The following is a 22201-nucleotide window of genomic DNA, read 5'->3' on the forward strand; positions in this document are numbered from 1 at the left end:
CCCCTGGGTGGCCAGAACTGAGCTAGAACCAAGGAGCTGAGAGAAAATCCCAGGCAAGCTTGGGGAAAAATAGGTCACAGTGGCTGGGTAGTGAGGTCACAGAGAGAGGTTTGTCTGCCCCAGACTCCATAGGGGAGGAGCCTAGCAGGGCGAGGGGCCCCAGAAAGTCCCCCAAGCCCAGGCAGGGGACATGGTGTGGGAAAGGCAGCAGGGACGGGGGCCAGGGAGCTGAGTATGGGGGGCCGAGGGGCCCGGAGAGATGAGGGCAGGAGCAGGGAGGGGGCAGTCAGGATGGTGAGGAGAAGCCGGAGCCGGAAGCTGCAAAAATTGACCGGGCTGTGCAGACGGGAGGAGGGGCTCAGGGTGAGGGGGGAGGGCGGCGAGGCAAAGGGGGGGCAGCAAGATGGCAGCCGGAGGTCAGGGGAGGAGTTGGACAAGGAGCCAGGCAGACAGGGAGGGGTAACCCACGGACCCAGAGGAAAAAGATGGCAAGCTCTGACAGCACAGAGCTGGGAGTCAGAGCAATGGGCCCTCCCAAATAGCAGTTAATAAGTAAGAGAAGGGAGAAAGAGAGGCATGACCTTCATGTGTGCCCCCTTCTCCTTGGGCAGGTAAAGCGGAGCTGCCCTTCATGTGGCCCTTCAGAACCTGGGGGTGAAGAGAAGAAGGGACGAGGAAACCCTGTTTCTGTTCAGTTGTTCCCCCCAGAGCTGGTGAGTCCTTGGGGGTGGGGGGGTTGGTGCTAAGAATAAAGGAACCGGGGGGCAGGAGAGCTGGAGAGGGGGTTGCCCCCTGACCCCTGCTTTCCCCGTCCTGCCCCCCAACCCCCGCAGGTGGAGCACATCATCTCATTCCTCCCAGTCAGAGATGTGGTCGCTCTTGGCCAGACCTGCCACTACTTCCACCAAGTGTGCGATGCCGAGAGCATGTGGAGACGCATCTGTCACCGGCTCAGTCCTCGCCTTCGAGAGCAGGGTTCTGGGGTCCGACCCTGGAAGAGAGCTGCCATTCTGAACTGTACACCTTCCCCCAAAACCTCTAGTTCTCTCTGCCTCTGTCCTACCTTATCCTGGGGTCCCTCCTGCTCCATAAAGTGGTCTGATGACCTCAGTATTCCCAGCCATCTTCCAGGACCCCTTTCTCTGCAAGAAACTTATTAGATTGAAACACACTTCAGCAAGGTCTTACTCCAAGTCTCTAGAGATGCTCTCAGATAGTGTCACCCAGAGCCCCCACTCCTTCTAGCATCGCTGCCAAGTTGCCCACCACATTCAAACACTTCCACATTTCGCCTTCAGACATCCTCCTCTCCCAACACCTGGAGTTTTCCCTCCTCTAAACCAGGATTTCTCAACCTGATCCCTAATAAAACTTGGGGACAAATAATTCTTTGAAGTTGGGTGAGGGGGCTGTCCTCTGCATTTGTGGGATGTTTACCAATTTCCCTCATCTCCACCCACTAGATACCAATAGCACCTCCCTGAGCTGTGACAGCCAATGTCTGTTGAGGGACAAAAATCACCCCCAGTCGAGAAATATGCTCTAACCTCCAATCCAATAACTTCATCTCACACACCAGAGTGAAGGGAGATCCAGGTAGCACATCCAGAGCTAGGGACAAGGGAGGGCTACCAGCTTTTCCCAGTCATTCCTTTTCACTCCTCTTTCTACTTTTCTATGAATTCTTGTTAAGTCCTTTGATGTCTCCACTTCAATGCAAGTTTGGACCAAAGAAGTCCATACACTTAGCAGCATGTGTATGGCCCTGGGCTGAGGTCAGGCAGAGAATTTTAGTTCAGACATGGGGCGTAATTTCAGGTATCTTCTGAGCATTGCACAGGCCCTTTGAAAGGGGTCGTTCCCCTGGCATGGGGATGGGGAGGAGCTAAACACCCATCCATTGAGAAACCTAGTTTGCCCAAGCTCTGATTCATCTCCCTTGTGCCTTCCTCAGCCTTTAAATTTCCCTCTCTCTGTCTTCTCCAGACACAAAGGGCCTGTATTTCCAGGCATTTGGGGGCCGCCGCCGCTGTCTCAGCAAGAGTGTAGCTCCCCAGCTAGCCCATGGCTACCGCCGCTTCCTGCCCACCAAGGACCACGTCTTCATTCTTGACTACGCAGGGACCCTCTTCTTCCTCAAAAATGCCCTGGTCTCCTCCACCCTTGGCCAGATCCAGTGGAAGCGGGCCTGCCGCTACATTGTGTTGTGTCGTGGAGCCAAGGACGTGAGTAACAGGACCCGGGCAGCCGAGACCCCATCTTTCCTCTGGGACCCCAGGGCCACACGAGTCCCGAGCTGGCATCCTCAGGACAGCGCCCTCCTATACCAGGAACCTGAAACCAAGTCCGCATTTCCCAGCCCCGCACCCACGTATCTCATCACCTACCCCCGGATCTAGCTGCCCCAGCCTCATCCCACTGCAAGGTTCTAGATCCCGGGCACCTTCTTCTTGTCCCACTGTTGTCTTTTCCTACAGTTTGCCTCCGACCCGAGATGTGACACAGTTTACCGCAAATACCTCTACGTGTTGGCCACTCGGGAGCAGCCGGGAGTGGTGGGCACGACCAGCAGCCGGGCCTGCGACTGTGTCGAGGTGTACCTGCAGTCCAGCGGGCAGCGGGTCTTCAAGATGACCTTCCACCACTCCATGAGCTTCAAGCAGATTGTGCTGGTTGGTCAGGAGACGCAGCGGGCCTTGCTGCTCCTCACAGGTGAGGCTTAAAGCAACTTGTTTACATATTATTTTCCTACAGAGTCTTCAGGACCCATAGCAGAAGGTGGGGGGAGAGGGGCACCTCGTCCTGGTGTCGAACCAAGTATCTGCTTTGATCTTTCTGCTAGTCTAGGATTCTAGGTAACATGTCATAGGAATAAAGGGCCCTGCTGCAAAAATGGTTTGGAAACCACTGTTCTAGTGAACACCTGATTTATTTTTATTTTTTTTGCTGGTCTGCATGGCATGTGGGGGGCTTCCCTTGAGCTCAGTCGGTAAAGAATATGCCTGCAGTGCAGAAGACCCAGGTTCGATCCCTGGGTTGGGAAGATCCTTTGGAGAAGGAAATGGCAACCCACTGCAGTATCCTTGCCTGGAAAATCTCATGGATAGAGGAGCCTGGTGGACTGCAGTCCGTGGGGTCGCAAAGAGTCAGGCTCAACTGAGCAACTAACACTTCCTTACTGATGGCATGTGGGATCTTAGTTCCCCAACCAGAGAATGAACGTGGGGCCAAGGCAGTGAAAATGCCGGGTCCTGACCACTGGACCACTAGGGAACTCCACTACTTTATTTTTTTGGCCACACCCCATGCTTGTGGGATCGTAGTAACCCCAACTCGGGATTCAACCCACACCGCTTGCATTGGAAGGTGGAACCTTAACCACTGAACCACCAGGGAAGTCCCTGCACTGATTTTTAAAATTCTAAGCATCCCAACCTCCACCAGGCACTGTACTTTATACCTGAACTACCCCCGTCTTTTTCTCAGTGTTCCCCAGATTTGACCACACTCCCGAGCCCCCAGACCTGAGACCTTCTGGACTTCTTTTTTTTTTTTGGCCATGCCTCACAACTTGTGAAGTTGAACCCGGGTACCCTGCCATGGAATCACAGAGTCCTAACCACCAGGGAACACTCCCCCCTCCCCTCTGCCCTTCTGGACTTCTTAATGCTAGGCAGAGCCCTGAATCCCCAGACATCATTCTTCCCAACCAGGAATCAAATTAGATTCCACCAAATCCACCTGCTAGGTTTTCTCTCCACTTGTCCCTCACACTGAAGAACTCCCCTGGTTGATTTTCAGTGGTGAGAGCTGGAGGCCGGGGAACTTGAAGTCACCGCCCCCCCATCACCGCTCCTTGCTTCTTCTCTACACTTTTCCCTCCAGCCCACTCTAGGGCAGTAAATGTTTTGTCTTGTTAGGGCTTAGGGAGTCTCTTGAGAAGTCAATGGAGTTCCCTGGTGGCCTAGTGGTTAGGATTCAGCACTTTGGGTGTGGCGAGCCCAGGTTCCATCCCTGGTCCAGGAACCATCCGGCATGCCGCACAGCACGGCATCAACAAATAAATAACATTTTTATTTAAAAAGAAGTCAATGTGGCTATTGGAGGGTCCCTTCCCCCACACAGTTGTCTGCCTCCTTGTCCCCTCCCCCAGAAGAAGGAAAGATCTACTCTTTGGTCGTGAATGAGACCCAGCTGGATCAACCACGCTCCTACACGGTTCAGCTGGCCCTGAGAAAGGTGTCCCGTTGCCTTCCTCACCTGCGTGTGGCCTGCATGGCTTCCAACCAGAGCAGTACTCTCTACATCACAGGTAAGAAAGACAACTATCTTCCTGCTTCTCCAGACCCCAACCTTGGACAGACCTTCCAGATACAGAGCCCTCCCTTATCCTTATTCCAGCTCGGCAGGGGATCCATAGGGCATCCTAGTCAAAACAGGTGTTTAAGTTCCCAGACATCATAGCTGGTGCATTTCTAATGGGTGTGAGACTCCCCAGAACTTGCACCTTTCATCACAGGTAGGGCCCGATCCCTAGGACATGGGTGCCCAAAGCTGCTGAGCTGAGGGCTCCCGACCCCCCAGACCAGGGGGGAGTGTATTTTGAGGTGCATACCCCAGGGGTGTATCGTGATCTCTTTGGGACCCTTCAAGCGTTTGACCCCCTGGACCAGCAGATGCCGCTTGCACTCTCACTGCCTGCCAAGGTAGGATCCTCGGGAGGGCAGGGGCGGGCAGGGCAGACCAGGGGCGGGGGCGCTTAGGGGACTGCAAGGTACTGAAGGTCTGAACTATGAGCAGGAATCAAATGATTGATCAGGGATGGAAAGGGGACCTGTGAGAGGGGTGGCATGGAAGGCGCAACTGGAAGCGATCAGCTGGGGAGGGCAGGTCAGCAGTGGGGAGACTCTGGAGCTCAGAGTTCCTCCAAAGACAACTGAACACTCACTTTGCCTTTCTGCCTTACTTCATAGATCCTATTCTGTGCTCTTGGCTACAATCACCTTGGCCTGGTGGATGAATTTGGCCGAATCTTTATGCAGGGAAATAATAGATATGGGCAGCTGGGAACAGGGGACAAAATGGACAGAGGGGAACCCACACAGGTGAGCATCCTGCCTCCCCCGTTTCCCTAATTCCCTGACCCCTGGATCTATCTCCACGCCTCTAATTTCCATAGAATCCACTACTTAAAAAATACTGTATTTATTTATTCGGCTGCGCTGGGTCTTAGTTGCAGCGTGTGGGATCTTTCAATCGAAGCATGTGGGATCTAGTTCCTTGACCAGGAATCAAACCCAGGCCCCCTGCATTGGGAGCACGGAGTCTTGGGCACTGGACCACCAGGGAAGTCCCAGAATCCACTTTCTAATCCCTAGGAAGTCAACCAGTTTGTAATGCTTGTGCTACTGTTGCGTGTCTCACCCGGGTTGGCACCACGAGGTGAACTTTGTGTGGCTCGTGCTGTTAGGGCAGTAGGAGTTTAGTGACATGAGGAGACCTGGGTGGGCTGAAGTAACTCGAGGAGCTAAGATGTGAGCATCTCAGTGGGTTAGAGAGGATTCGGTTGGGTACCGGGAAAGGCATCCTATGTAACGGTGGGGGGGGCGGGGCGGTGGGGACACAGCTTGCGCATCCCTGGGAAGGTGGAAAGACTGACCTGACTGGAGCAGTGTTTTGGGATTCAGCAGCTACAAGGTGGTATTAAGGTGGTATTGTGTTTGTTGCTCAGTTGTGTCTGACTCTTTGCGACCCTGTAATCTGTAGCCTGCCAGGCTCTTCTGTCCATGGAATTCTCCAGGCAAGAATACTGCACTTAGTAGCCATTCCCTTCTCCAGGGGATCTTCCTGACCCAGGGATCAAACCTGGGTCTCCTGCATTGTAGGCTGATTCTTTACCATCTGAGCCACCAGGGAAGCCCTATAGGTGGACACAAGCCTACAGAAGTGTTGCTTTGGGAAAGAGCAGTTGTGGGTTCTGGAGCAGGAGAAGACAACCCCCCTGGATGATTGAGACTGGGTCACCTTGCCAGAGGGCACAGTGAGAGGCCCCCCAGAAGCTGTTGAGGGACACTCAGGCTTGAGACAAGGGATTAGGACTGGCACAGTGGGAGCAGGAACAGAGAGGAATGGAGATGTGAGGTGTTTTAAAAGAAAATGAACAGCCTCTGGAAAGTAATTACATATGAGGGCAGCAGGGCAGGATATAGTTGGCCCTGGAAATGGACAGTATCACAAGTAAACACGTCAGTTGGAGAGGAATGCTGGTTTCGGGGGAGAAAGTGAATTTAGCCTTTTTTTTTTTTCAATGAAGAGTAAAACACTGAAATAGAAACGTCTAGCTGATTCCAAGTTGGAACAAAGTTGAAACGACAAAAGTAGAGATAAGGGGAGCAAAGCTGCGTGGTAGCCACCATTGTGGGCAGAGGGATTGAAACTTGTCTCAGAGACACACCCTCAAATGGGTATACCCTCAAATCTCATGGGTACAGAAAGTTTCGCCCAGGAGGGGGTGATTAATAGTGACAGTGATAATGCAGGAATATACTCCCTGACATGGAAAGATGGTTGTGTCTTTTTTTTGGCAGGGGTGCTGCATACATTATGCGGACTTCTCAGGTGCTTCAGTGGTAAAGAATCCGCCTGCAGTGCGGGACACGTGGGAAATGGCAGTTTCCATCCCTGGGTTGGGAAGATCCCCTGGAGGAGGAAATGGCAACCCACTCCAATATTCTTGCCTGAAAAATCCCATGGACAGAGGAGCCTGGTGGGCTACAATCCATGGGGTCGCAAGTGTTGGACACAAACAAGCATGCACGCACAGCACAGGTTGTGCAGGATCTGACCTGACCAGGGATTAGACCCATCTGCCCTGCAGTGGAAGCACAGAATCTTAACCACTGCACCACCAGGGAAGTCCCAGTTGTGCCATACGTTGTGTGTGTGTATAAATACATATAGATATATATGGCATATCTATCTATCTATCTATAGCCGCATCAGGTCTTAGTTGCAAATCACAGGATCTTTGGTCTTCATTGCAGCATGGAGGATCTTTAGTTGCAGCATGTGGCATCTAGTTCCCTGACCAGGGATCCAACCCGCCCCTGCATTGGGAATGCAGAGTCTTAGCCACTGGACCACCAGGGAAGTTCCCATACTTTTAAGAGAAAAAAAAAAATCAAGAAATGGTTTACACAGCACAATCCCATTTTTGTTTAAAAATATACAGCTTGTGTATGTATATTTATAGAGGCAACACTGAGGAAGAATGCCCAGCAAGAGGTTAATAAGAGGCGGTGGGGCTTCTCGCAGTGATAATATTTTATAATTTTTCCTATAAACTTTCCTATAGTGGCCATAAATTATGTATCTACATTATCACAATTTAAAGCGCTCAGCCTCAGGAGCGAGCATGCAGGAGAGGCCCTGGGATTTGCCTGCTGGGAGGTCCAGTGCCTTAGGAGAGAAGTCCCAGCATAGTAGGAAGTCAGATCACAGAAGGTTCAGGTGAGACCTGCTGTGCAAAGAACAAGAAGAGGCCCACCTCAGACTGATTATATAGCCAGTCTTGCTGCCTAAAACAGAGGTCAGAAGCAGCAGGAGTCGGGTGGAAGTGTTTTTCCAGAACAGTGTGGCCATTTTGAAAGGTAATGATATGACAGACTGAAAATGCTAGAGATGGAAGGAAGGAGTCCGTGGAAGGCAGCCCTTCCTGGAATGGCACAGGGATAGAGAGGCTCTTTCTTCCCCCTCGAGGCTGGAAGGCAGAACAGAGACTGGATAGGCGAAGGCCTGGGGGTGAGACCAGGATGCAGACAGCAGGCCCTGGCCTTGGGCAGGAAGCCTGTTTTCCAGGGAGCGGAGAGGAGGAAGCAACAGCTGTGCTAGCGCTTCTGTGCTCAGACTGGGGCTGCCGGAGAACCTAGGAGGAGCCATGCTGCCTGTCCGGGGACGGGGAGGCTGTTCTCCGGCCCGTCTCCTCCCTCCCCTCGTTTCCCTAGACTGCCCTGAGCCCTTCTGTCACCCTAGCCCTTGGCGTCCCCCACTTAGGGACCACCCCCTGTGCCCTCAGGTCCATTATCTCCAGCGCCCCATCGCCCTGTGGTGCGGCCTCAACCACTCCCTGGTGCTGAGCCAGGGCTCGGACTTCAGCAAGGAGCTGCTGGGTTGTGGCTGCGGGGCCGGAGGCCGCCTCCCCGGCTGGCCTAAGGGCAGCGCCTCTTTCGTCAAGCTCCACATCAAGGTCAGAGCCCAGGTTCCGACAAGTGGGCAAGAGGGGAGGGCAGGAGCCATCAGGCCCAGAGGGACTGGAGCTGGGGATCCCACCAGGACCCAGGGACCCCACTTCCCAGCACCGCCCACTTCCCTTTCCAGCAGTGTACCATGGTTCCTGGCTCTCCCCCTGAGCTGATCCTGCTGGCCCTCTCTGACCTCACACGACCCTGGGGCTCAGCCAGCCAGCTCACTTGCTGGCTCCGGGCTGGTCTGAGTGGGAGGAACACAACAGCTGGGGCTTCCAGGGAACCCCGTCCTGGGCACCCCCCCCACCTGCTCAGCCACGCCCTATCTCCTCTCCCCCAGGTCCCTTTGTGCGCCTGCTCTCTCTGCTCCACCAGAGAGTGCCTCTACATGCTGTCCAGCCACGACATTGAGCACCACCCAGCCTACCGGGACCTACCAGCCAGCAAGGCAGTGGGGACCCCTGAGCCCAGCCTGGGGGCTGGAGCACCCCAGGACCCTGGTGGGGTGGCCTGGGCCTGTGAGGAGTACCTCAGCCAGATCCACAACTGCCCCACACTGCAGGACCGCATGGAGAAGATGAAGGAGATCGTGGGCTGGATGCCCTTGATGGCGGCACAGAAGGATTTCTTTTGGGAGGCGCTGGATATGCTGCAGAGGGCTGCTGGAGGGGCTGGCCAAGGCCCCCCACCCCCTGAAAGCTGACCCCTCCTCTCCTAGTCTCACCCCCTGGAGGGAGAGTGTGGCCTGGGCCAGGGGCTAAGGAGAGCTGGAGTGGTAGCAACAAACATGGTGTGCGCACGCGCGTGGGGAGGGGATGCAGGGGGGTGGGGCCTGCTAGACATGCCAGGGTGGGCAGGGAATGGTTTTGTAAGATGTTCAGGGGGCTGCCCAGGAGGGGCCCCCAACCTGACTATCATGGACGAAAGATTTGATTGACAAATAGAATAAAAGGCTGAATCCAGGCCTGGTTTGGAACCCTGGGGCCTGGGAGGAACCTGGGGGTGGGGGTGGGGTGCAGAGTAGAAGCAGCTCAGGCTGTCAGTTCCTGCATCCATCAGCTTCCTCTCCTCTCCAGCCCCTACTTGGTTCTGCCACTTGGATCCTCCATCCACCAGACTGTGCAAGTCGCTTCCTTCTGACTCCATCCCAGAGCAGCCAGCCACCCCCAACCACTCTCCTCCTGCTTTCCTTCCAGATCTGAGCTTACACGTTGTCCTTTCCCTTATTTTCTACTCCATCCTCCCCTTCCTCCATAAAGAAGACACTCCTTTGCCCACATACCATGCCTCCCACCCCCTACCCATACCTCCAAGTATTTGAGAAAGAAGATGGGTAAGCAACATTCTTTCTCTGTGGCCTGGTCTGGCCCTTGGAGGGAGAGGACAGTAAACATTTGAAGTTGAAAATAAGCTGGAGCCACGGGGTGGTCAGGAAGTGAGTGATTAGAGGTTGGGAGTCCAGAGAAGGACTTCCTCTGGGTGCTGAGGAAGTGGGAATGGGGAGGTGCACGGGGTGGGCTGGAGGGTCCACAGGAAGGACCCCAAGCTGTGCTGGAAGGATGCTTGGGCTCTGGACAGAGCAGGGTTGCTGAAGACATTCCTGGACCGCCTGGATTATGCTGAGAGCCTGATGCTCGATCTGCCCTTCATTGCTCCACCCCCGCCCCACTAGGTCAGTATTTGTGTGTCCTGGACCTAGAGAGGCCCCTGGACTCGCCACTGTCCCGGCTCTTCTCTCCCTGTCCCGCCTTCCCCGCCGCCCGCCCCACTGGCCAGTCCCCACGCCCACACGCCCGAGGCTGCCTCATCTGGCACTGATTATCCGCGCTGCTGCTGCCGCTGCTGCTGCTGCACTCAGCCGCTGCCTCTGTCTTGAAGACCCCAGCACTTCTCTCCACCCCCGCCCCTGGCCATGCTGCCTGCTGCCACAGCCTCCCTCTTGGGGCCCCTCCTCACTGCCTGGGCTCTGCTGCTGCCTCTCACCCATGGCCAGACCCCCAACTACACCAGGTAGGTCTCTTGGCACCTTCCAGATGGCTTGAGTGAGCTTCAAATCCCTAATTCCAGGCGGGGGAAGGGGTTATGCCTGTAGATCTGGTGGCTTCTTTTGCTAACAACCGCCCCCCCCCACCGCCACATCTCCCTACCCTTCTCTGGCCCCCAAGTCCTCCTTCCCTGCTGCCAGACCAGTGTTTCCTGTGGGTCACCACTGCTCCCCATTCCTCCACCCTCCGTCCTCTCCGCATCGATCTAGACCCTTGGCCCCCCCTCATGGAACCTGAGAGCACCAAGACCTTGAACTTGCCTGGTGGCTGGATGTCAGGATTCCAGGAGGGAACTGAAGATGGTGGGGGGAAGAGGGGAGCGCAAGGGAGAGATTTGGGAGTCAGACACTCAAGCTGTTAGCTGGAAGTAGAGAAGGGCAAAGGTTGGGAGCGCAGGGCCCTGGCTGCCTCATCCCCCACCCCTTCCCAACCCACCCCCTGTCATGGCCTCCTGTCTGTGTCCACATCTGGAAGTAGTTAGGCGGCTCCTGTCCTTACTGCCAGGCAGGGTGGGGGGGGGCGGTGGAGAATGAGGGGAGGATTCCCGGAATTCCTGTTGGGGTGGGGGGTAGGGACTCTGAGGGGCTGGAGGGACAACCAAGTGGCTGGCCTGCTTTCCCTGATCCTCTGCTGGAGTGTTTCCCACCGCAGTCCTGTTCGGGCTGGCCGAGGCCGCCTCGGATCCCTTGGGCCTTCCTCCCCCATTCCCCTGGCTCCCTGCGCACCTCCCATCCTCATTACCTCCTCGCCTCTCCAGCACACCCCCACTCAGAGCTGACCTCTCTTCTGTTCTCCAGACCCGTGTTCCTGTGCGGAGGGGATGTGACTGGGGAGTCAGGTTACGTGGCAAGTGAGGGTTTCCCCAACCTCTACCCTCCCAATAAGGAGTGCATCTGGACAATAACGGTGAGAAGGCCCTTCTGGCCACTCTTCCCTCCTCCAAGTGTCTGAGGCCTGGGTCCAGGCAGCCAAAGGCCAGACTGCTAAGGGAATTCCCTCCCTGCCAAGTCCCACCATTTCTCCCTGGGGAAGTCCCAGCCCCCTCCCCTCTGGTCAGTGCCCACAATACCACGTGGCAAGTGACCTCACACCTTAATGCAGAGCCTGCTTGTCCATTCCCACCTTCATCCACACCCGCTCTGGTCTCTCCACAGACCTCATTTGGGTCTTGGTGCAGTCATGCACCATCAGACTGGCCCTTTTAGGCCCGGTCTCTGTAGGAAACGCTTGGGGGAAAGAGAGGTGCCCTCTGCCTGGTGGTGTTTGGCCTGACTTTGCAGGACCCCGCCCCTGTCCCCACCATCAGGTCCCTAAGAGCCAGACTGTGTCCCTCTCCTTCCGAGTCTTTGACCTGGAGCAGCACCCCAGCTGCCGGTACGATGCTCTGGAGATCTTTGCCGGGTCTGGAACCTCGGGCCAGCAACTCGGACGCTTCTGCGGGACCTTCCGACCCGCGCCTGTAGTCGCCTCCGGCAACCAGGTGACCCTGAGGATGAGATCGGACGAGGGCACGGGAGGACGAGGCTTCCTGCTCTGGTACAGCGGGCGGGCCACCTCCGGCACTGGTGAGACCTCCCTCACCTCCGCCGCCCCCCTCTCCTGGCCCCGCCCCCGGCGCAGGCCCCACCCCAGCCTTAACCTCCACCCCAAGAGCCTGGGGCCCCCATGATCTCCCTTACCCTTCTTCCTCACTAACTGCCCCTTCAGTCCCTCCTCCCCGTCTTCTCTCCCTCCTCCCGCTCCCACCCACCCCCTCTTCCAGGGCCCCCCCCAGGCGCGAGGCGGAAATGGGTCACCGACCCGCGGGTGGAATGGGCGGCCTGGGGTTACTGGGACGGTGAGTAACGCCCGCCCCCGTCCGCAATCGGGCTCCCTCTGATGGGCGCGGGGGGCACCCCCGGGCTGGGGGACTAGGTTCCCCCCGACCCGGAGCCCCCTACACCCAGCCCGGGGGCTCCCGATTGCGGTCCCATCACCCCCTCCTGGCGGCAGAAGTCTCCTTAAAATCTTTAAGGCGGGGACTTCCCCAGAGGGGCCTCGGGGCTGTGCCCCAATTTGAGGGCACCCTCACAGCAAGGGGACTTCCAGCCGTGATGGGGACTTTTCTGCCGGGCCGGGGAGATGGGATCTCCCAGGGGAAGAGGAGCGATGGGGCCTCGGGTCAGGGGGAGGGGCAAGAAGGGAGCGGGTCCAGTCAGTTCCTCCCCCCTCTTCCACCGCCCGCCTGGGCGCCCATTGGTCCAAAACCTCCCCGAGCCCCGCTCGGCCAATCCCCATCTCTGCTAACCTTCCCCCCTTCTTTCCTCTCCCTCCTCTCGCCCCCTCCTCCTGAGACCCAGACATCTGAGCTTTCTGCACGGTCTCCTCCAGCTGACGAGGGTCTCCACCGCCCCCCACCCCCACTCCTTTCTCCCCTCCCCAGAGCACCAATTTTGCGGGGGGCGGCTGGAGAAGGCCCAGGGAACCCTGACCACGCCCAACTGGCCCGAGTCCGATTACCCCCCTGGCATCAGCTGTTCCTGGCACATCATCGCGCCCCCGGACCAGGTACTGACCCCCTGCCCCGGTTGCCCTCGGGGACCCGGGCGGCGCCCTCCAGCATGCAGACTGCAAAAGATTTACTGAACATCGACAATGTCCCCAGCACTGAGCTTGCCATGGTGGGGAGCACAAACAGACCCAGACCTGCTCGCACCCAAACAAAACATGTAAAATCACAACTGTGAGGAGCCTTACGAGAGCGAGGTACCCGATGTTGATATATAAACGGATTCGTGCGTGTGTGTATGTGATGGTGACGCTGGAGGTAGACTCTGGGTCTTTTCCTTGAGAATGAGCCAGGGCTTGGCCTTGCGGACTGCGGCGATGGAGGGTTCCGGTGAATGTGTGTGTTCCTCCGAGCCGCGGTGTGAATGCATTAAGAGGTGGGTTCCAGGGCCCGCGGGCGATGAGACAGGAGGCCCCGGCGAGCGTCCCGGAGGCGGCGGCGGGGTGGAGGAGGTGAGAACTCCGCACCCTCCCGCCACCCGGGGTCCCCCTGCGCAGCCTCCGCCTCTGCCCCGCCGCCAGGTGATCTCACTGACCTTCGGCAAGTTTGACCTGGAGCCCGACTCCTACTGCCGCTACGACTCTGTCAGCGTGTTCAACGGACCCGTGAGCGACGACGCCAAGCGGCTGGGAAAGTTCTGCGGCGACACAGTCCCGGGGTGAGGGGGCGCCACCTGGGTGGGCGACGGCGTCGGGGCGTCTCTGCAGCCCCAGGTGCGGTAGCCCGGGGCTCCCCGCGGCCGGCGGGAGGGGCGGGGCTTAGCTGAAGCCGCGGGCGGCCTACGCGTCCGCCCCAAACCGGGTGGGCGGAGCAGATAGCGGCCCAGGCCGAGGCTTGGCGCCAGGCCTGGGGTCCTTGGATCACGAGGCCAGTGGAGCTTGCGAAATCGAGAAGCTGATGCAGCTAGCCGTGGGGCAAGGGTCAAAAGGCCGCCGGCCTGGGCAGGGAGCAGGATGCGCTACCCGCCTGACACCTCCCCCGATGCCCCGCCGCCCGCAGTTCCATCACCTCCGAAGGGAACGAGCTCCTCGTCCAGTTCGTCTCGGACCTCAGCGTCACGGCCGACGGCTTCTCGGCCTCCTACAGGACCCAGCCTCGGGGCGCCACCGAAGGAGTCCCAGGGGAGGTCGGCTTGGGCCCCAAGCCCGGAGCCGGGCCCAAAGTCAAGCCTGAAGTCCCACCTGAAGAGAAATCCAAAGCCGCACCTAAGGCAGAAGCAACTCCGGTGGGCCCGGGTGAGTCTGGAAAGGGAGAGGAAGCGACGCAGGCCTCAGGGAGCTGCATCAGACAGAGTTCCTTCCTGCGCCCATTCATACAGCACCCACGAGCGCTGCTTCTGTGCTAAGGGCGGGCACTGGGTGCTGGGACCCAAAGCTGGATAGAGCTCTGAAAAAGTTCAATGAGGCTTTTGTGGGGAAAGTGGTCCTTCCTCCCTGCTGGGTAGGTTGCCCTCCACTAAGGGTGCGCCCTCCCCCGCCAGATGCACCCAGTGTCACCTGCCCAAAGCAGTGCCGGAGGACAGGCACCCTGCAGAGCCACTTCTGTAACAGCGACCTGGGTAAGAAGCCCGTCCCCCAGCTCTGCCCTTCCAGCGCCTATAACCGCTCCTGTCCCCAAAGCTCTCCCCCAAATTCTGGTTCCAGCCCTGCCCTGGCCTCCAGTTTCACCTCTCGCCCCTCTCTCCCACAGTGGTGACAGGAATGATTAAGTCCATGGTGCGGGGCCCAGGGGAGGGTCTCACAGCAACTGTCAATGTCACTGGTGTTTACAAAACCGGAGGCCTGGACCTGCCCTCTCCACCCACGGACACCCTCCTGAAGTTTTATGTGCCCTGCAAGCAGTGCCCCCCCATGAAGAAAGGTAACGGAGATGTGGAACTGTAGAGGGAGACTGAGCCTCATGAAAACGATGGAGGTGGCAGAACCTGAGGGACTGGGGTGAGGCGATATTTCTATAAACTCTCAGTTACACAGATCCTCAGTCCCTCTCTCCCCTTCCCTAGGCATCAGTTACCTGCTGATGGGCCAGGTGGACAAGAACAGAGGTCCCATCCTTCCTCCAGAGAGCTTCGTGGTTCTCCACCGGCCCACCCAGCACCAGATCCTCACCAACCTCAGCAGGAAGTGCCCCTCCAAGCCTGTTTAGGCTGCTCGGGTCTCAGGCCTGAGCCCAAGCCAACCTCCACACCCTGGCCCTAGGGGACCCTTTTCTTATTCAAATAAATGTTTCTAGATTGAGGAAGGGGTCACATTTCCATTTCTATGGTTTTGGTGCTCTTGGAGGATTTGTTTTCATTCCTTCATTCAACTCAAGGGTTACTACAGGGAAGAATGTAAATTGAATCTTGTCACACCTTTGCTCAAAATTCTCCCATATTCTCCACACACACACAAAATGGCAACTATTAATATGCAGAGGTGATGGATTTGTAAATTAGCTTGACTGTGGCAATCTTTTCACAATGTATACATATATCAAAATGTCCAGTTGTACATCTTAAATATATACAATTTTTATATGTCAAAGATATCTCAATAAAGCTGTTTTAAAAAAACAAATTAAGGGAATTCCCTGGCGGTCCAGTGATTAAGACTCTGCACTTTTACTGCCGAGGGCCCGAGTTCAATCCCTGGTCAGGGAATTAAGATCCTATAAGCCACGTGGCACAGTCAAAAAAAAAAAAAAATAACTCTGCCATAGTTTCCCATTAGTCTCAGCATAGAATCTGAAGTCCTACTATGGGCTCTGAGGCTCTAGGTGATCTGTGTCCTCTCTCTCACCTCCTCTCATCTCTGAGTATTATCTCCCATTCAGCCTCTTCCATCACACTGGCCCGTTGCCCATTTCTAGTACACATTTGCTTCCAGGTTTTGCTCTTGCTGTTCCCTAGATCTGGAATTCTCCACAGACATCTTGTGGTCCACTTCCTACCTTCAATCAGATCTCAGCTCAGAAGTTCATCTTAGTCACTCACTCATTTGTTCATTCCAAATGTCAGGGACTGTTTCAGGTGCCAAAAATACAACAAAACAGAGTCCCAGCTCTTGTGAAGAGGAGAGCACATTCTACCTGAACAGAGATAAACTAAAATAAACACCGAGGTCAAGTAGCTATAGGAGTGCTATGAACGAAGAACACAAAAGCATGATAAGAGGAAGGCAAAGGGAGATTCTATATTTGACAGGGTGCAGAGAAGACTTTCAGGTAAGATTAACTTTGTTTTGCTCCACTGCTAACCAAGTGTGTGGCCTGGGGTGACATTCTTCACCTTGTTGAGATTGTTTCCTCGTCTGAGAGTGGAGTTGATTCGGTGGGATGATGTGAGCAGCAGGACTGAACCATAATTCCCTCTGCAAATATGATGAGCTCCGCGCAGTAAGGAATCAAGAGAAGTGCTGTGGGCATAGATCCGAGTCCAATGGGGAGCAACATTCAACTAGTACTGTAGAAAACTTTTGTTGCTGCGGAAGCTCTTAGGAGAGCCTGGGATTGAAGAGGAAAAAGGAAAGAGAGCTCCCTTGTGGGATGTGATTGTAGTGATTCGGACAGCCTCAAGGGTGGGAGGAAGGAACAAAGCCCGACTCCCATCTTCGCTCGGGCCCCTCTCCCTAGCCCGCCGCCCCACTTATTCCAGGGTTAGCGTTCTAGCCCGAGACGCTCGTCAAGGGTTACGTCACTGGAATCAAGCCAATCACCGCTTTAGGCGCACCAATCAGCGAACAGTCATAGTTGAATCGAGGCCGCCCGGGCCAATGATAGAGACCGTACGGCGGAAGTGCAGGAACGGTCTCCCGGAAAGATGGCAGCCCTGGTCCGGCCACAGGTTGATTGGCAGGTGCTGTGACCGGAGGTGAGCTTCCGAGCCCGACGGAAGCCCAACAAGCTCAGGAAGTGATCGGAGGCCCAGATACAGGACAGCAAGAGGCAAAAAGAGCAGCTCCGGAAGAGGCCGCGGCGGCCGGCGGAATCGGGCCTCCGAGGCAGGGGGCGGGTGCCCCGGGCGCCCGGAAGGGGCGGGGATTATGGAGATCAGGAACTAAGACGGAAGACTAGGGCCTGGGCTGGGAGGCGCGAGGGGCCGGGTTTCCCGGGTGGGCGTGACCCTCGAGGTAGGGCTTGGGGGCGGGGCTTAAGGGGACCCAGGGCGCTGCTGGGGGAGAAGGGTTTGGGGGACCTGGGCCTGGTCTGCTGGGGGGGCCTTATCTAGCGGGGTTCTGAGGCGGCGGCGGCGGCGGAATCACCCCACGCCCTGCTTTACGGTCTCATCCCGTTCTCTTCGCCCCTCTCACCCCTCAGCTTTATACTCCAGGCCCCGTCCCCTGAGCTCTGCCCTCGGATGTTCCACCGCCCAGAGCTTGCATGCGCCGTGGGGCGCCCCAGGACCAGGAGCTGGTGGGTCCGGGGGCTCCTGGGCGGGGGTCCCGGGGCGCCCCTCCTCCCTCGGGACCTGTTGTCCCGGTCCTCGTCTTTCCCCCGGATCTAGTATTCAGGGCGGACCAACGGAGCGGACCCCGGCAGCTGCTGACCCTCTATAACCCCACGGGAGCAGTGCTTCGCTTCCGAGGTGAAGGGGATGGGCGCCTCATACTCGGGATGTGGGGACTGGCGGCAATAGGCTGGGGAGCTGGGTGGGCTGGAGGAGTCAGATGAGTACGGTTGACTGTCCGGCCTTGGCAGAATGGAAGGGTCAAGTCCAGTCCTAGGGTAGAAGGCTGGGGGGACTCCATGGGCGAGGCTTGTGCAGGATTCTCTGAGGCAGTAGTCGATCGATCTCTCTGTGCCTTTTCCCCCAGTGCTGTGCACAGCACCTGCCAAATACACAGTGTTTGACGCGGAAGGATACGTGAAGCCCCAGTCCTGCATTGACATGTGAGTGAGCGGGTGGGGAGGCTGATGAAAGCCAGTGGTCGCTGCCAGCTTTCTCTGATTTACCCTGCTGTGACTTTGGTCTCAGAGCTGGTGCTCTTCAGCCTGTTTTTCCCCACCCTCTGTCTGCATCCCTAAGGGGGAGTTTCCTGGGAGGGTGGGGCCTGGATTCACTTGGATCACTGCCCCTCAATGGGCCTCTCTTTTCTCCGGACCAGTGTGATTCGCCACGTGGCCCCCCATCCCAGGAACTATGATGTCCAGGATCGCTTCCGCATTGAGCTCTCTGAGGAGGGAACAGAGGGCCGAGTGGTGGGGCGCAAGGACATCACCTCGGTTCTGAGGGCCCCAGCGTACCCCCTTGAGCTTCAGGGACAGTCTGACCCAACGCCCCACCCAGAGCCTCATTCCTGGACAGCATCATCCACAGCTCAGCCCTTCCCAGAGAGTGAGTTTGGGGATGGGAATTCTTGAGTTCTGGGGCGGCGGGGGGGGGACCTAGCATGACCTAAGAGGTGAGTTCGTTTGGAGTAGAAGAGGTTTTTTTGTTGTTGTCGTTGTTCTGGGTTTTTGTGGGGTTTTTGGTGCCCCTTCTGGACTTGCAGACTCTTAATTCCCGGACCAGGTATGGAACACAGGGTCCTGGAAGTGAGAGCGCAGAGTCCTAACCAGTGGACCGCCAGGGAATTCCCTTCCGGTTCAGCCTTTTGCTTTTTGATAGTAACATTTCTAAGAGTTAAGATTTTATATCAGGTTAGGGGAAAAGCAGACTTCGCAGTTTCCTTGGTTTCTGGCCTCCACCTAGAGAGAAAAACTCTTCGTTTAGCTCTAACTCCAGTACTTCCCATCCTGTGTCAGCTCAGTTCAGTTCAATAAGAAATGCGGGTTGAGCAATTACGTACTATGCTGTGTTCTATGGGAGACAGAGGTCCCTGCCTGACACACAGGTACACGGGAGCCAGTAATCAAGGCAGAGCTGAAGAGCGGAAAATGATGAGGGACCAGAGGGGAAAGGGTTTCTTGCGCTGTGGGGACAGGGGCTCCAGGGAGAAGAGGACGCTTCCAGTGTCCACCGAAAAGTGGGTACACCTTCCACCTTCAGCCTCCTCCCTGGGCCGACCAGGAGTGGAAGCTGGAGCTCTTGACAGCCCTTGTTCCCCAGACCCTCACCCGCAACTGGCCACCAGCTCCTTCCTCCTCTTCTTGCTGATGGGCACAGTCTCTGTGGCCTTCCTGCTGCTCCCGCTCCAGGATGAACTTGGCAGCCAGCTGCCCCAAATCCTTCACGTCTCCCTGGGACAAAAGTTGGTGGCAGCCTACGTCTTAGGTGAGCCCAGTGGATCCAGGCCCAGAGAGAGGGGAGTGGGGGCTAGAAAGAGGGTATACAGAGCCAGCAGGCTCTACACACGACCTTGCTCTTTCTTCCTCCCCTCTCCAGGGCTCCTCACCATGGTGTTCCTCCGGACCTGAGCTCTGCTCCACCTCCACGCCGCTTCCCCGGGCCAGGACGTGGACGTGGATGTGGACGTGCAACAGCCACTGTGATGTTCATAATCTCCTCTCAACTCCTGCTTCCTTCTTCCTGCCCATCTCCCCCCAGACTTAGGGATTTGTTATCTTTTTCCAAGTTGAATCAAATAAATTTGTAAAACTGAACTGAGAAATATGTAAGAAACACGCCCCCATCTTCCCATGTCATTCCTCCAGTTCCTCCTACTTCCTCCTAGAGGCCCTTTGAGGATTTAAAAGACCTAGGTTGAGGCCTGAAGAAGGAAATAGCAACCCACTCCAGTACTCTTGCCTGGAAAATCCCATGGGTGGAGGAGCCTAGTAGGCTGCAGTCCATGGGGTCACTAGGAGTCGGACACGACTGAGCGACTTCACTTTCACTTATCACTTTCATGCATTGGAGAAGGAAATGGCAACCCACTCCAGTGTTCTTGCCTGGAGAATCTCAGGGACGGGGAAGTCTGGTGGGCTGCCGTCTATGGGGTCCCACAGAGTCGGACACAACTGAAGCGACTTAGCAGCAGTAGCAGCAGGTCGAGGCCTGGTGCTGCGCCAAAAAAACCACGTGATCTCGAGCAAGTCATTTAATTTCTCGGAGCTTCAGTTTATGCCTGTAAAATGAGGGAATTGGGAAAGTTTATTCTTAAGATTCCTTTTAACTCTTTCTTAAGGAGAGGATCGTGTTGCTAAGCCAGCATGTTGTTGTTCGTTCACTGTTGTGTCCTACTCTTTGCGACCCCATGGGTGGCAGGACACCAGGCTTCCCTTGTCCTTCACCATCTCCCGAAGTTTGCTCAAACTTATGTCTGTTGTGTCGATGATGCCATCCAGCCATCTTATCCTCTGTCGCCCCCTTCCCCTCCTGCCCTCAGTCTTTCCCTGCATCAGGGTCTTTTCCAATGCCAAAGCTGAAAAGAAGCAGACACAAATACCACCTATTCCCACCTGCCGTCGAACTCAGGTATCACCATCTTAAGGCATCAGAGCCGCTTGCCAGGAGGCTTTCCTTCCCCAGAATCCTCTTCTGCCTTTTTGTCTTTCTCTGCTTTTATTTTGTCTCTTCTTTGACCTCAGCCCCTGAGGCTAAGAAACATCAAGGTCCCTGACAAGATGGGGGGAAGTGGCACTGCCTGACATAAACTTCAGCCTAACCAGGCGTGGAAAGTGAAGGCAATGGAAAAAAAAGCTGCTTGAAAGGCAGGCTTCCAGCCCTCCTTCAGATGCAAGGCGATAGGGGAGGAGGGGAAGAAGGACAGCCAGTGACACTGGCAGATAGATCCTTGATTGGGAACAAAAATCAGCAAGATAACGTGCAGACAGACTCGGTCTGCTATGCTGCTAGAAGGTTATCAGTTGCTCCAGCTTTGGTTTGGAGGCCTTGGGAGCTGCCCCACTGCCCCGGGGGGCCTCGTCCTTCCCACACCCAGAGCAGGGTTCAGTGACATGTGAGTCTGATTCTGTGCAGAAGGTGGCAGCTTGTGTCTAGGATGTGAGCAGGGCTCTCCCCACGGCCCAGCAAACCCCTCACCAAACCATTCACACTGGCCTGGCTGTGCCCAGGACCCCCAAAAGGCATTTGAGGTATCACACTTGAATGAGCTTGCTGGTATCTGCTGAGAAAAGGCCTTGCTGCAAGTGAGATCCGGTGGGAGGGGCTTGGAACACTTTTTTAAAGCAGATTTCTTAGAAAACAATGCTGAGTTGGTGGCAATTGGAGTGGGTGGGTATTAGTTTCCAGTGGCTGTTGTAACAGTTTATCACAAACTATTGGCTTAAAACAACAGAAATTAATTCTCTTATGGTTCTGGGGGTCTGAACTCCAAGATGAATCTTCTGGGTATAAAATCAAGATGTCCCCAGATCTGGTTCCTTCTGGAGGCACCGGGGAGGATGTTTCCTTGGCTTTTCTAGCTTCTAGAAGCCATCTGCATTCCTTGGATGGTGACCCCTTCTTCTATCTTTAAAGCCAAGAGAAAAAATTCTAACATATGATCATTGTTTTAAGTCACTTAAAAAAAAAAGCCAGGAGTATAGCATCTTCAAGTCTCTGATTCTGACCCTCTGCTTCTGTTGTCACATTTCCTTTATCTCTGATCCTCCTGCCTCCTTTAATAAGAACGCTAGTGATGGGCTTCCCAGGTGGCTCTGGTAAAGAATCTGCCTGCCAACACAGGAGACACGGGTTCAATCCCTGGTCCAGGAAGTTCCCACATGTTGCGGAGCAACTGCGCCAGTGCACCACAACTACTGAGCCCCCATGCTGCAACTACTGAAGCCCTCGAACCTAGAGCCTGTGTTTCACGAGAGAAGCCACTGCAATGAGAAGTCGGGCACCGCAACTAGAGAGTAGTCCCCACTCACCATAACTAGGGGAAAGCACTCACAGCAATGAAGACCCAACACAGCCGAAAAAATAAAAGAGAGAACCTTTGTGATTAAGTCCCCAGTCCCACCTCTAGCATATCACTCTAGATTTGGTGGCTTAAAAACCAGAAATTAGTTTTTTTCACAGTTCTGGAGGCTGGTGTCTGAGATCAAGGTGTCGGCAGGTTTGGTTTTTCCTGACGCCTCTCTCCTTGGCGTGCAGACGTCCCCCTCCCTGGGTCCTCACATGGCCTTTCCCCTCTGAGCACACCATCCCACGTCTCTCCTTGCATCCGGTTTCCTCTTCTTTCAAGGACATCAGTCAGATTGGATTAGGCCCATTCTGATGGCCCTGTTTTAACTTAATCGCTTCTTTCAAGGCCCTCAAAAACATTCTGAGGCACTAGATTAAGGTTTCAACATATGAATTTGCACTCTCCATCTCAAAATCCTCATTTCATCACACCTGCAAAGTCCTTTTTGTCATGTAAGGCGATGTTCGTTTACAGATTTCGGGCCTTAGGATGGGGACCGTTTTATCCAGGCCTACCTACCTGTCTACCAACAGGAGCAAATGGACAAGGTGGAGAGGGCCGAGAGACAACTTTGGGAAATTTGTTCCGGAT

General features: G+C 55.7%; 3 protein-coding genes across 8 annotated transcripts; all 3 read left to right on the forward strand.

The window, feature by feature from the left end:
- Positions 1-198: 198 nt before the first annotated feature.
- On the forward strand, positions 199-8961 carry FBXO24 (F-box protein 24). The gene is made up of 10 exons (XM_027528029.1): positions 199-363; positions 612-713; positions 834-1017; positions 1987-2225; positions 2478-2712; positions 4154-4312; positions 4585-4706; positions 4974-5105; positions 8075-8245; positions 8584-8961. Exons 1-10 carry the CDS (start codon positions 235-237, stop codon positions 8944-8946), a joined length of 1836 nt encoding a protein of 611 aa, XP_027383830.1. The 5' UTR covers positions 199-234; the 3' UTR covers positions 8947-8961.
- Positions 8962-10025: 1064 nt separating this feature from the next.
- Positions 10026-15074, forward strand: PCOLCE (procollagen C-endopeptidase enhancer). Its single transcript, XM_027528020.1, has 9 exons — positions 10026-10253; positions 11086-11194; positions 11595-11853; positions 12711-12835; positions 13358-13494; positions 13836-14071; positions 14317-14394; positions 14526-14696; positions 14839-15074. The coding sequence occupies exons 1-9, from the start codon at positions 10156-10158 to the stop codon at positions 14979-14981; spliced, it is 1356 nt and encodes a 451-aa protein (XP_027383821.1). The 5' UTR covers positions 10026-10155; the 3' UTR covers positions 14982-15074.
- Positions 15075-15948: 874 nt separating this feature from the next.
- MOSPD3 (motile sperm domain containing 3) lies at positions 15949-19358 on the forward strand. 6 transcript variants are annotated; one of them, XM_027528024.1, is made up of 6 exons: positions 16322-16686; positions 17133-17400; positions 17630-17705; positions 17921-18150; positions 18865-19029; positions 19141-19358. In XM_027528024.1, exons 2-6 carry the CDS (start codon positions 17196-17198, stop codon positions 19170-19172), a joined length of 708 nt encoding a protein of 235 aa, XP_027383825.1. In that variant the 5' UTR covers positions 16322-16686; positions 17133-17195; the 3' UTR covers positions 19173-19358. The 6 variants fall into 6 exon arrangements, with proteins under 6 accessions (XP_027383829.1, XP_027383825.1, XP_027383827.1 ...); XM_027528026.1 differs by lacking the exon at positions 16322-16686 and adding an exon at positions 16712-16816; XM_027528025.1 differs by lacking the exon at positions 16322-16686 and adding an exon at positions 16854-16945.
- Positions 19359-22201: the final 2843 nt, after the last annotated feature.

Source organism: Bos indicus x Bos taurus, chromosome 25, assembly GCF_003369695.1.
Source record: "Bos indicus x Bos taurus breed Angus x Brahman F1 hybrid chromosome 25, Bos_hybrid_MaternalHap_v2.0, whole genome shotgun sequence".
NCBI lineage: Eukaryota > Metazoa > Chordata > Mammalia > Artiodactyla > Bovidae > Bos > Bos indicus x Bos taurus.